Source organism: Podarcis tiliguerta (assembly GCF_965153285.1).
Source record: "Podarcis tiliguerta genome assembly, chromosome: 2".
In the NCBI taxonomy this organism is placed as follows: domain Eukaryota; kingdom Metazoa; phylum Chordata; class Lepidosauria; order Squamata; family Lacertidae; genus Podarcis; species Podarcis tiliguerta.
The window spans coordinates 91665151-91679186 of record NC_139535.1 but is presented as its reverse complement, the minus strand read 5'-3'; the positions used below and the strand labels follow the sequence as shown (position 1 = coordinate 91679186).

The 14036-nt window shown below is 43.7% G+C and overlaps 2 protein-coding genes across 6 annotated transcripts; one reads left to right on the top strand and one right to left on the bottom strand.

Annotated features, from left to right (window-relative positions):
* Positions 1-2298: 2298 nt before the first annotated feature.
* ALYREF (Aly/REF export factor) lies at positions 2299-6956 on the bottom strand (the record flags this gene model as incomplete). 2 transcript variants are annotated; one of them, XM_083430219.1, is made up of 6 exons in its annotated part: positions 2299-3059; positions 4242-4413; positions 4710-4773; positions 5046-5193; positions 6228-6359; positions 6726-6956. In XM_083430219.1, the coding sequence occupies 6 exons, from the start codon at positions 6954-6956 to the stop codon at positions 3045-3047; spliced, it is 762 nt and encodes a 253-aa protein (XP_083286345.1). In that variant the 3' UTR covers positions 2299-3044. The 2 variants fall into 2 exon arrangements, with proteins under 2 accessions (XP_083286345.1, XP_083286346.1); XM_083430220.1 differs by having other exon boundaries at positions 3005-4413.
* On the top strand, positions 6922-10916 carry ANAPC11 (anaphase promoting complex subunit 11; the record flags this gene model as incomplete). 4 transcript variants are annotated; one of them, XM_083430233.1, is made up of 3 exons in its annotated part: positions 6922-7237; positions 9640-9783; positions 9869-10916. In XM_083430233.1, 3 exons carry the CDS (start codon positions 6922-6924, stop codon positions 10012-10014), a joined length of 606 nt encoding a protein of 201 aa, XP_083286359.1. In that variant the 3' UTR covers positions 10015-10916. The 4 variants fall into 4 exon arrangements, with proteins under 4 accessions (XP_083286359.1, XP_083286360.1, XP_083286362.1 ...); XM_083430234.1 differs by having other exon boundaries at positions 7044-7262; XM_083430236.1 differs by lacking the exon at positions 6922-7237 and adding an exon at positions 7269-7448.
* Positions 10917-14036: the final 3120 nt, after the last annotated feature.

The window sequence follows — 14036 nt, the reverse complement described above, 5'->3', positions numbered from 1 at the left end:
AAAAGAGGGCGGGGGGAAATTCACCTTTTCCCCGCCCGGCCGCCATCTTGGGGTGGGAATGGCGGACTTTTGTCTCCTGGGCGCCGGGCGGATGACGCTCATCCATTGTGTGGAGAGAAGGAAGTCGAGGCTTTAGGGTCCGAGGCCTTTTCTTCTAGCGCTGGAGGAAGGCAGAGGAGGAGGAGGAAGGGGACGGTGGCGAGGAGACTGTGAGCGGAAGGCTCCCCTCCTCTTCACTGCCATCAGGTTTTTGCAGCAGCGGCAAACGTTGAGAGTTCCCTCATCCACACCACGTTGAGTGACCATCGCACCCTTCCATTGTTCCTCCTATACATTTACAGCTAACAGGAATTGTTTCTGCCACCTCCCCACAGCCTGGCTTTTAAATGTTATGCCCGAATTGCCCCCACCCCATTCCTTCCCCCGTCCTTGTTTGACGAGCCTCGCTTCCTCATAAACGTAAGTATACTTAGGATTTTAGCGGTAAACACAGGGCATCTCAGCAGAGGATTACTTCTCACCGCCATCAAATAAAAACTTTAAATTGTTTCACGCGGAGTTGACGTGCAAGAATACGATACACGGATGTGGAAATGCCGTTCAGCTTTTTGGGTAAACGCATAAGAGCGGACCACTGAACAGTTAGGAACTATTAGGCGTAAGCAACTCTTAACGCTTTCTTAAATACAGCCTGCGTTTATGAAGGCATGATCCATTCCAGCGAGTGTTGGGCACACACAGAGAACACTGAGAACTGCTGCCCGATTAAACTATGCCAATAGATTTTTATTAATTTGCACTACATGAACTGTGTGCCCACCCATAAACAAGTCCAAATCAGGCAATAGCCCACCACCTCATTAAATTTGTTTTTCAAGGAGCAACAAACTTAATCCCTATGGTATTTAAAATACTGTAATCCTAACAAACAAAATGCAGTTCTTGCAACTACTAAAACGTAGTGTAGCATAGTGGTGTTCTATAGATGTTTAGCTGCAACTTTAAAATGTAGCTGGAAAGGGCAGTAACTCTTTGCTAAGTATGCACATGTGCAGCATTTATTAAAACAATTGTTAAGTACCGTATATTCCCTATTAATTCTGTAGTGTGGGGCTTTCCTCCATTGCCCTTCAGCGTATTGCTAAACAGAACCAAAATGGAGTTAAGGGTTAAGAATCTCAAAAAAGCTGGTACTATTCTGAAATGAGAAACTAGTCTTTTATAAAATGAATATCAGTTTAAGCAAAGGCTCTACTATACATACACAACAGTCCCCATTAAATGGGATGCAGGGAACTGATGTATTTGTATATAAAGTTTTTTAAATATATATATATAGCCTCGATTGAGCAATTGAGCATTAATGTTCTAGGCAGGGTATAATTTCAACTAGCTATGAATACAAAACAGAATGCACACAAGTATCTGGAAATAAGTTGAAAACTTGTTCTTAAAAATATAATTAACACAACCTTCTATGACTATCTGAATTTTATACAGAAAAGTTATTTTTCCTCATCACTTTAAATCGGGAATGGCTAACTATGACTACTAGTCATGTTGGCTCTGGTTAGATAAAGAGCTGGGAGTTCAAAATCGGGAAGGTTACTATTACCACACCCCCTTCCAGTCATATTTTCTACACCAATGAATCACCGCATCCATCATCACCGCGTGCCTTAACTTAGCCAATGCCAAGTTTTCCCAACTGAATTTTTCACCCAGTATTTAGTATCATAATAGGTATTTATGGAGATTAGTTTGATCTTGACAATTCGTTGCACATAATTAGTGACAGATCACAATGTCTAGCAAGTATCTACACTTCTTGTATGCAAAGCTTTCCCCCTTTTGGTTTTGTTAAATGTTTTTCCTTAAATAGAAATGCAGTGATCAAAGATACTTCTGTAATTTTGGTAGTGTTTCAGATTGCATTCCTACTCTCACCTCCAGCATTAGGAAGCTGTGGTGCTGAAGTGAAAGTGTGCCAAAAACCATGAAGACACAGATTCTTTCATATCCGAAGCTGATAACTGGTGGGGAGAGAGAAACCTGTATCCTTGGGTGGTGGCACTGGTACAATGTCTATGAATGGCTTGAGGTTAATGCCCACCAAACATAGAAGATAAAGATCCCTTTCACCCCACCACAATATTACAATATGTACTCTGCCTTCCGATCTCACAAGACCTGGAAATGACTACAGTATATTATAACCCACTATATCAGCAGTAGTGAAAAAAGACCATAATAAATGCCACCAGACAGATGTACTTGAAATAAGAATTCAATAGGGAATTGCAAGTTGAAAGACTAAATCTTTACTTGGCATGTTGGAGTCACTGAGTTTTCACAGCAACTTATTTTACAGTAAAAATACTGAGGTGGGACCAGCACTGAACTTTGGAATCAAGTGTTAAATACAAAAACGACTTTAACAAGAAATTTACTCCCTCTCATGACCACTGGAGACCACCATCCTCTCCTTGCGAAAGCAGTCACACCGGTTGGCTTTAGCACAGACGAAGAAGAGTCAGCACACAGGAGATGGGGAATATACAGTTTACAAGCCCATACGGAGGCAGAGTGGAGAGAGACCTGAGAGAACAGAATCCCTCCCCTTAGGAAGGGCAATCAGCACCAACTCTTTTGCTAGGGGCCTGCAGCCAGACACCTGCTCCTCTACCCGTCTTGGCTTCTGCAGCCCCAAGACTAGGTTCCAGCTGCAACAGGAAGCAGACATTTACAGCTCTAGACACATTTCTATTTTATTACTGCCAAGGTGAAAAAGCCATCTTGGCCCAACAGGCAACCAGTAAAATTTTTCCCAAAAATAACTCGGTACAAAACAGATCTGTCTCAGAATTTAAAAAAAAGAGAGAAAGAAAACTTTACATGAGTTTGAAACCTATTCCAGAACATAAAAGTAAAACAAATTCCATTCTTGATATTAGTAGCCGCTGCCGCCATCCACCCTTCTCCCTCTGGGGAACATGGAATGAGATGTCTGCAGTCCTTCCCATGCACAAGATGCGCCAACAGCTTTAACTGGTGTCCATCTAAGAGAAAGAAAACAGTTTTAGTTGGCTGCCACCAGCTAAGTACCAAGACAAGAAATCCAGATAGTCAAGGGCACTTCCCCAAGCAGCACAGTACAACCAGAACCTGTGCAGTACTGTTTAACCATAACAAAATGCTTTTAATAGCTTTTCGCTGCATCATTAATTTCTGTGCATGTAGGCAAAGTTATTTAGCCAAGAACATACATCTTTATAGCTCAGTGCTGAAGAAAATAATTCTCCAATACATTTTCACTAACAGCAGAAAGTGAATAGAGTTCACAACAGCCTTTCCCAACTGGTGCCCTCCAGATGTTTTGGACTACAACTACCAGCAGCCCCAACCAGCATGGCCAACAATCAAGGATGATGAGACACTTAGTCCAGCAACATGTGAAGTGCAGCAGTTTGGGGAAGGCTGCAAACATGGCATGTACATAAATCTCCACTCAAAACTGCAAGCAGTTACAGAATACTAGAGAAAGCTTAAAATCTGCATCCAAGTTGTATTTTGTACTCAGGAAACAGATGGCAGAATCACAATTAGCTGGCCTCTTCTATTAACTAGCATGTACTTTACAGTCCTGCATATTTAAATTTAGGTTTGGTTCTTGGATTTCAGTTCCAAGTAATGACTCATGATGGTAGCAGGAAGATGGCATGCAGCAAAGTCTACCCAGATTGACTTCTTTACAGGGCAGAAGTGTTAATAAAGAACACCATCCATCACTGAGTTGAATCAGAGTAGCTGTGAAAATTGGATTGTGCAGCATGACTATGAAACATGCCTAGAGCATGACAGCTGATATAGCACAGCAGAATGTGATACACTCCACAACCACAGGCTGTGTCCTATCAAAGATACCAAATCTAGTGAGTCACCAAATTCACCAAACTGAGTAGCACTCCACAAGAATCATAGTTTGCTACACTGTAGGAACTGACTCCACAGTTACGCAGCTAATTCTTGCGCACACAGGAGGGAACACATGGAAATCACTTGGAAACTAAACAAAAAAACTACAGACTGCTCTGCTTTAGTGCTGTGCTATCTCCAAATGCCTTACTTTATGTGAAGTTGCATTTTTTCTCACAGATGACTAATGCATGTATGCCAGGCTCTGCCATCAGGCTCACCTCCCTCTCCCCACTGCCATCCACCATCCCTCAACTATTACTTACCCTGGCATTGTAAGCATCCAACTGTGCATCCAATTCTTCTGCAGAGAGCTGCTGTTTGGAACTCCTGCCAGCACCTCTACCTCTGCCCCTGTTGCCACGGCTGCCTCGTCTGCTGCCACCGCCAAAGCCACCCGAACCACCACGGTTTCTGGTCATGCCTCCTCTATTTACACTAAAAGCAAGAGATAAGACTGAATTACGGCAACCTACAAATAGAAACTGCATTACAGTAACCCACTGAAATAAATTTCAATCTACACCCTTCACAAAGAACTTCGTAGAGTATGGTAATGTTAACATAACTACAATTTAAAAATCATGCTCCATGTTGTAAAATGACAGTGGGAAGTCCATCTATTATTTAATCTCTGGGAATTAAAAGTACAAATGAACAGGGTCTGCACTATAATTGGAGACATCCATATAGTTTATTAATCAATGTGAAACATCAAAAGACAAACCTCCTACCTCTGTATTGGTCTCCTCTGTGTATCTATCTGTGATGTAACCAGCTGGATGTTCATGGGACGTCCTAGGAAAAATAAAAAGAACACGTGTTTACGGCAACCTTGTAAGCAAGTTCATAAAAATTGCTGACCTGCAAAAAATGTATCGGTTCTGCTGACCCAAGAGTGAGGCAGGATAGAATTTTTCATCCTTCCTTCACCTGCCTGCTCACTTACCAGCATAAAATTCCATGCACTTGGTCAGCATGTTACTGTCGCGTATGTGTATGAGCAGAGTTCTCATTCATACCTTCTCCCACCCACTGAGTAAATAGCTAGGTGAACATAAAATACATACCATCCAGGGGAACTCCGTTGTACTGTTTCATAGCCTTCAGTGCATCTGCCTTTCGCTCAAAATGGACATCTGCTGTACCTAGACTACGCCCAGAACGGTCATAGTGCACTGCTGCCTTCTTCAATGTCCCAAATTCTGCAAAAAGCTCCTAGAAAGCGAGAAAGCGATATCTCACATATGCTAGGACACAGTAAGAGATTCTTCCAAAATAATAATAATAGATGGGCCAAAGAATAGAACAGCAGACCTTTCTGTTCTCCATGACATTTTGCTTTTTATTGTAGCCTCATTGGAAGCAGTAACAAAGTCTAAACTGCATTTAATTCCTTATTTTATAATTACATTTATATTCCACCTTTCCACTGAGGACAAAGGGAGCACGTGTATTTCTCTTCCTCCCCGTTTTATCATCACACATCAACTTATGAGGTAGGTTAGGCTGAGACAGTGACTGGTCCAAAGTCATCCAGTAAGCTTCGTAGCAGAACGGGAACCTGGTCCCCCAGGTCCTTGCCCAACATCCAGGTCCTTGCCCAAGCACTACACCTACACTGGCCATATCTGTGCACTACATCTCAGCTAATACATTAGGATATCCTTAGTTCAAATATAAAACAAAGTACAAAAACATTAAAGTTTCCTATACTTCTATCTCCAAATTTCCTATAAAGAGAAAAATAGTTTTGCACCAGTACCTCAGATAGGATGCGAAGGAAATTTGAAAGACAGTATACAGACCTGGAAAATATGGCTAAAACAAATGCCACGAAATAAGCTTTTTAAAAGGCTCATCGGATTAAGGTCTTCTGTCAATCAAGAATTTCAAGAGGCACCTTTCTCTTCTTAAGACAATGTCCACATGACTTCAATTTCATAAATGCTTTTATATGTACTCAAAACAGGAGCACCAGAATATGCTAACTAAAGCTGCATGCTATCCTAAACTATGGGGGGGCCGGTTTAAGGGCAATTACTAATTGTCCCGTAACTGCTCTTTTCTGGAAACTTACTGTTGAAAAAGGGTGGGGAAATGTAGTAATGGGTCAGGGAAAAGTTAACACATTGCACAAGGGAAATCTAGAACAGCAATAGGAAACTGCAACGTGAGTAAAATAACTAAACGACCAGCTACAACTATCCACTCCTCTTGGCTCCCTCTTATTAAAGACAAGGAGAACGTACCTGTATATCTGCATCCGATACTCCAAAATCCAGATTAGAGACGAGCAGCTTTCCGCCTGTCTCGACACCAGCCCCAGCACCGAAGCCACTCTCGAAGAGATCGTGTTGCCACTTTTCAGGGAGTTGCTTTGGCTGCGACGAGAGAGAAAACCCGATCAGTACAACGTAGCGTCCCACATAAACGGCGGCCCCATTGTTCTGCATTTCTACTCAAACCGGAGGCGGAGCGGGGAAAACCCCTTCATTTCCTCGCCCCGCTTGCCGTCAACAAGCGCTCCGAACTGGGCCTAGGCGCGCCGGGACCCAGAAGCAACTCCTCCCGCCCAACCCTCTTATCTCCGCGTGGGGTAGACCCCCCTCGACGCTCCCCGAAAGAGACAGAACAAGTCCCGAGTCCCCAGGTTCCCCAAGAAAGTTCGCAAAACAAGCGGCCGGAGCCCAGTTCCACCCCGGGTAAAGGGGGGGGCTCCGTCCGAGCCCGCTCGCCCAGGGACCTACCCGGCTGTAGGGCGCAGGCCTGTTCCTGCCGCCTCCCCGGGACAGGGCGCCTCTGTTCCGGACGGGGCCGCCCCCGCCTGCCCGCCCAGCTCCGCCTCGCCCGGCTCCGCCGCCTCGACCCGCAGATCCCCTTCCGCGGCCTCGGCCGCCGCCGGCTCGGCCGCCGCCGCCCCGCTGGCTCCGGTTCAGCTTGATAATGTCGTCCAGAGACATATCCATTTTGTCGCCCATGATGGCGGCTCCCTCCGGCTCCCGGGGCCTACACTTCCGGCCGCGCTACACCGGGGACCGGATGCGGATGAGGCGGGGAGGACGCGAAAGCCGAGCGAGACGAGGAGGAGGAGGGTGGGGGCGGGGAGAGAGAGAAAGAGCGCGCACGTGCAGTCTCGGCTGGGCGAAAGAAAGAAGAGGTAGCAGCAGGCGCCGTTGTCGCGCGAGGCTTTATGGGAGCTGGGCCCGCAAGGAAACATGGGAAGTCCCGTCAAGGGGCGGGACTTCCGGTACAAGGGGAGGTGAGCTTGGGCGCGGCGGTTGGAGGTGCGACGGAGGGTTCCGTTGAGTTGGGTTTTTATCCTTGGTACCCCAGAGTCTGGCTGTTCTCCTCGTACCGCTCTACAGAGGGTTGGACTAGATGACCTTTGGGGTTCCCCTCCTATCAATGCTCCCTTACTGCGCATTACACCTGGAATTAGTTCCCAGGCCTTCTAAATACTCCTCTCTTCTGTGAGCTCGACCCCTTAGTCTGCACCCCCAACTGAACCAAAACTTGTGTATTTGCATTTGCTCGCATTCATACTTTGCTTCCATCTCTATTTTCTGGTCTTTCTGTCGTTTCCCTGACTGCTGAAAGTTAAGACGGTATTCTCTTTGGAGCGGGTACTTTTATATGTCTTGTTCCTCTCTCTTGCTTTAGAACCTCATAAAATGATACAGAAGTGACAGTGGTGCAATATTTTTATTTAGACTGTTATAAGAATTCTGAGAATAAATCTTCATAAATGCACAAGGTAAACACACATATAGGGATGCGGGTGGCGCTGTGGGTAAAACCTCAGCGCCTAGGACTTGCTGATCGCATGGTCGGCGGTTCGAATCCCCACGGCGGGGTGCGCTCCCGTTGTTCGGTCCCAGCGCCTGCCAACCTAGCAGTTCGAAAGCACCCCCGGGTGCAAGTAGATAAATAGGGACCGCTTACCAGCGGCAAGGTAAACGGCATTCCATGTGCTGCGCTGGCTCGCCAGATGCAGCTTGTCATGCTGGCCACGTGACCCAGAAGTGTCTGCGAACAGCGCTAGCTCCCGGCCTATAGAGTGAGATGAGCGCACAACCCTAGAGTTTGTCAAGACTGGCCCGTACGGGCAGGGGTACCTTTACCTGTAAACACACATATAAGTATATAAACCACATGTATGAAATACTACAGGAGAGCAATTCCTGAGGCCATCTTGACTCTTATTAACCCCAACTATTTCCTCTGCAGAAGGAAATAGATTGGAGAAGCGTTTGCCAGGAGTTCTTTTTGCTTACAAACCCTGTATTGACATTTGTGTATGAATAGGGTGGGCCTGTGAACTAGATGCAAAAACTAACCATTTCAAAAGAATGGCAAGATTGCCCAGGTAATGCAATCAGTAAAACATCAGATATCCTGGCAATCAGTAAAACATCACATATCCTGGAAAGAAGCCACACCCTCAAATTTCTGTGGTAGACAACCTCTTTCTGTGATGTGTGTTTGATGCTTTTAGAGTAATCTTTGGCTAAGAGACTGGGCAATGTCTATTTAAAGGGATTTGCACACCTTTGTTCTGGGCCTCACCTCCTTGAAAGGAGAGGGGAACTGGTGCAACAGAAAAATAAAGATCTGCCAACCCCCAAATTTTTCTACAACAGAACTAAATACGATGCCACAAAACTATTTGCTACAGATTGGATGTTAGGAGAATGGGAGAGGGGACCAAAAATATATTCAGGGGCATATTTTACTGGCCTGTTAGTTGTAGTACCTAAGGTAAAGTGAGGTAAGTAAAGGAAAATGTAGTCCTTTTAACAGTGCTGGAGATGTTATGTTTTGTTTAATATCCTTAACTAATTAAATTAAAATAACTTTTCCTCTCCCCATTTTGTTTGTTAGCTTAATATCTAGCCTCAGAAAGAGTAATGGTGGACTCAAAAGCTCCCTTTCCCTATTTGATGTTTTAGAATGTACTAGTAAAGATACTACTGCTGCTTTTGGACAGACACGTTTACCTGCAAATTTTGTTTGCTAGAAAGCAGTGGCAAAATATCAGAGCTAAATGTCTGCAGTCACCTGAACTGCTGCCCCCAAATCTTATGCCTAATAGACCTGTCTTAGTTGGGGACTTCACTATAGGGAAATGGCAAGTAACATTTATGTAGCCATTTGCATTGTTGTGCTCATATCTGTAATAGCTCAGCCTTTCCTATAGTGGAGTTTTAAGATAACAGTACAGCATAGAACTGATAAGGCGGTACAGCTAAGAATTGTCCTAGCACTCTTGTAAACTGAGAAAGTGGCCAAATGTTCTTATCTTGCTGTTCCCTATCTGTAAATTTGACATACTCTCGAGTCTTCTTCATAGTGTGAGGTGTTGTTGTTGTTGTTTAGTCATTTAGTCGTGTCCAACTCTTCGAGACCCCATGGACCAGAGCACGCCAGGCACTCCTGTCTTCCACTGCCTTCCGCAGTTTGGTCAAACTCATGCTGGTAGCTTCGAGAACAGTGTGAGAATAGTGTGAGGTAGTCAAGGTATTTGAGATAAATTGTGCAAAAACTCTTAACATCTTTAGAGAAATGTGAAGAATGTACAGTTCTGAGGATCGCAGTCTTTTTAACTTGGAAGATCTGCAGAAACAGAAAATGTCTTATTCGACCTTTTACTTCTTCCCTCAGGTGCTATCTTAAGCTTTGTACGTAGTCTGGACACAATGAAAGTGAAAATCAAGAGCTGGCATGGCGTTGCCTCTTGGCTCTGGGTTGCCAATGATGAGAACTGTGGCATTTGCCGGATGGCCTTTAATGGCTGCTGCCCAGACTGTGAGTATCAGTTCACTGGGATTTTCCTTAACCTTTGTGCACCATCTTCTCCCAACTTTGCTCTAATGGAACCTATGTTTTGCAGGTAAAGTGCCTGGAGATGACTGTCCCCTAGTGTGGGGCCAGTGTTCCCACTGCTTCCACATGCATTGCATTCTCAAATGGCTTAACTCCCAGCAAGTCCAGCAACACTGTCCAATGTGTCGACAGGAATGGAAGTTCAAAGAGTGACACTGGCAAGATTTCTTCCTCTCCCCAACACCTCTTTGGCTTTTGTGGACTGATTTTTTCCCCTACTCCCTTCCCCAAGCTTGGCGAGCTTGCTACTTTATAATGCCACACTTACCTTCATCCTCCCCAGAGCTGCTGAAGAGAGAGGTGGATGTGGGAACACAGCTACTACATGTTACAATATCCTATGTTTTTTCCTCTGTTTGTGCTGTGATCACAAGGTCTCTACAATGTATGAAGTACAAGGCTATGCTGTTTGGAAGGTTAGAATATCAGACAGGCAAATGTCATGAGAGATTTGTGCTATTTTACAACATCTGAACCACCTCGTTAATGTTTATCTCTGTGTCTTGGTGAATTGCCTTGGTAATGCACATGAGGTGCTTGCAAATGAGGCCTGATTTCAGGGAGCTGCTTTGCTCAACTGCACGAAAGGTTAAGAAAGTTGTTCTAAATCTTCTTGTTAAACTTATACCCCAACTATTGTAGTCTCTTTAAAATTATTTGTAATTTATTTTTAATTATTGTTTAACAATAAGAACAGCAAACATCACCAACTATTGCATTCTGAGGCGTGAAGCAGTTAACCTCTTTTCTGTTCCTTACAAGTAGCACTTTATATATGAACAAGGATTCTTGGTTTCCTGTTGCTATGTAGCCCCACTGATATCAGTCTAGTTTGGTCCAGGATCTAAGCTTTTGAGTGTAAATAGTGTTAGAGATTGGGGGTTGCTCTAGGCTTGTGTCCTCGTCTTACTACACATTTGGCCTGCAGTACGATAATATGTTTGTTCCCAAAAGGCTGTAATACCAGATCTTTCTGATTGCCAAGTGCTTGCCCACAGTGAGTTACCATTTGTACATGGGATGGTTCCAGTAAATTTTGTGAGTCATTCCTTTAATGTTCCTGCCTCCTTCTTTCATCCACATGGGGGTTCTTCAAGAGGGCAGTTTTCTTATCTGTGGCCAATGCAGTGAGGTGATCGGATGTGACCTGTGGGGAAGGGGGATGTCCTCAATCTCCTTAAAAGCTTAACTAAAATTACTTTTAATGGGAAAAATACTCTTGCACTAGCTTAGCTGTGTAGCCACACAGCCTACAGACCAGCTGTTTGTGATGCTTCATCCTGGCTGTTGGGTGCCCAGTCCTTTCTGCTGTGTATGCTACCCCCGCCTGCAATGTGTAATTGGCGCCCCTTTATGGCACCCAAATGAGAAGGTGGTGTTAGTAAACGGTTCCAATCTGTGACCTTTTGAACACAGAGCATGGTATTGCTAACAAAATGGTAAGCTTACTCTCCTAAAGGGAAAATTTCCAGAGGCAAAAAGGCGCCCCCAAAGCTTTGAGAGATGTGTCCTTTCAAAGCAACCCCGCTCCAAAACAGTGATAGACTCAAAACAACTTTAAAAACGGCCACAGAATTTCAATTCAGTTAACCTATGTTCTACCTCAGTGTTTCTAAAATACAATGAGGCCCCACTTTTACACCCAAAAAAGTTTATTCTAGGGTGCAACAGGGTGAGAAGTGCCTGCCTGAAGTATAGCCTGCCCTTTGTGTTTTCTCATGAGTCACTGTGTTGTATCTGTTTTGCAGATACGCCTGCAATTTATGCAGGGGTTATGTTCTGGGGATCGCTCCTAAAGGCAAAGTCATATAGTCACAATGTGTTGGGTTCAGTGCCAGATATTTTTCTTGAGAGATATTTCCCCCTTTTTATTTTTATTATTGCCAAGTGCGTAGACCTGAATGGAAACAAGTTAAATGTGTGTAAGTTGTGGGCTTACTCTGTTAGATGAGGGCTAGCGCACAGCTGCAACTCATGCAGAGGCACAGTGGGCAACAGAAACCTCTGAGAATTCTCCCATATGTGAGGGAATGATCCAGCTACATCCAAATGCAGAGATGTTGCAGAATTTCCTATCGCCAGCAGTGGCTGGAAGGAAGCAATGCAAGAGCAGAGATGCCAATGTCACCCTCCTGTTTATTATTTAGACTCGGGAATATCTTATTTTATTTCTCATATCAAATTTGGTGATTACCGTTCAACCTGTTTATATAGTTACTACAAAAGCAAGAGTTACAGGATTATTGTGTCTAAAATTCTTCACTTTGTTCTCAGTCCCCCAAGAGTTCTGCAATGGTGCTGGTTGCCTCCTTAGCTCCAGCTACTGTGGCCAGTGGCCAGGGATGATCAGAGTTGTAGTCCAGTGATACCTGGAGGACTACATTCTGTTTACCTGTTTTAAAGTATTTCACACTTAATGCTTTGTTGCAGGAAAGCCTTGGTAACTTGAAATTTGCTCTTTGTCCAGTGTATCAACTGAGGTGCCAAGTATGGTTCATGCTGTCATTTCAATCTGCAGAAAGTGTTGGCGCTGTCACAAAGTATGTGTCTGAACCCAAATGCATGTCCAGCACTCACATGCATACACAAGAGGTTTAGGGTCTTTTGCTAGAATTATGACATGTGTCTGTATGAATATGTGTTTTCTCCTAACCCCTTGCCCACAAAAAGTTCTCACACAAAAGACTTAAAGAAAACTCGGTTTATTGTTATATGAAATGAAAGTGACAGAAAATATATAGATGTTGCTTCAGACAGCAAAATTACAAATTAAGCAGGCAGCAAATTCTACAATACATACACACCTTGATTTAAAGAGTGAAAGAATCCCCAACGTTTCTCAAAATCCTTTAGAAAGTGAGTGTGACAGTTTTCCCACAGAACCCACACTAATAGTCAGGAAATGGAGGAGGAAGGATATGCCTGTCCTTAAGGGAAAGTGAGTGTGGGTTCCTTGAGAGTACTACCGTATTTTTTGCTCTATAAGACTCACTTTTTCTCTCCTAAAAAGTAAGGGGAAATGTGTGTGCGTCTTATGGAGCGAATGCAGGCTGTGCAGCTATCCCAGAAGCCAGAACAGCAAGAGGGATTGCTGCTTTCACTGCTCAGTGATCTCTCTGGCTGTTCTAGCTTCTGAGATTCGGAATATTTTTTTTCTTGTTTTCCTCCTCCAAAAACTAGGTGAGTCTTGTGGTCTGGTGCATCTTATAGAGCGAAAAATATGGTAAGTGCCTTGTCTGAGCTTGGAGAGCTAACTAACCATTGAAGACCCAAGATTTTTGCACTAATTTTAGGCTATGCATTCTAATGGAGAAGGGGGGAAGGCTTTGAGATGAGCAATTCCTATACTTCCAATTGTTCTATTATTTCTTCCCAGATTTTCCTGCCTCTTTCTCATTTTGTTTATACTGCTTAATGTAACACTGGAAGAATATAATCCTAGTAAGCAATGACTAAACTAATTACCCTTGTTTGCTTCCTGTCTTACAGTTAATCTTATCATTTTATCTGTGCCACACCCATTCTTTAGCAGGCGTTGATTAGATTTTACTGGGGTGGCGCTGTGGGTTAAACCACAGTCCAATTAGAATTTAGATAGCACCATGGTTCTCACCTTTTCAAACCAATCTGTAAAAAAAAATTCTAAAAAGGGCACTTGTCCAAATTAGTCAATTTAACTCTATAAGGGATCATTCCTGCTAAATCAGGATGTCAGAATGTCCTTGCAATTCAACTTCCCCCCTTTGTCAGCCCCCCACTCCCTGTCAGTCTATGTCCTTTGGAAAGAGATTGCTGTGGCCACTTTGAAAACTCTGGTGTCTGTTGTTGTTGCAGGTAATAAATAGTCTTGTGGTCACTAGGAATTGGGCTGAGGGTTTTCCATCATTGGATCTGCATTAACATCTGTAGAAGGGATATCCTGTAAGGGGCAGGGTTTTGGGGACTTAAAAACACAGAGAATATCCTTGCGTTTTCTTGGGAAGCTGCAAACAATAAAAAAATCTTAGAGTTAAGCATTTTATTCATCTCAATATTATTATCACCTTTTCATATAATTACTACTGTTATTTTCTCCTCAGTCTGTTTAATTTATTTCACTTAGTTTGGCTGTGGAAGAAATGAAGGGACAAAACTTTTGTTAATTTGGACACAATTGACAAGTTATTAAATATTTT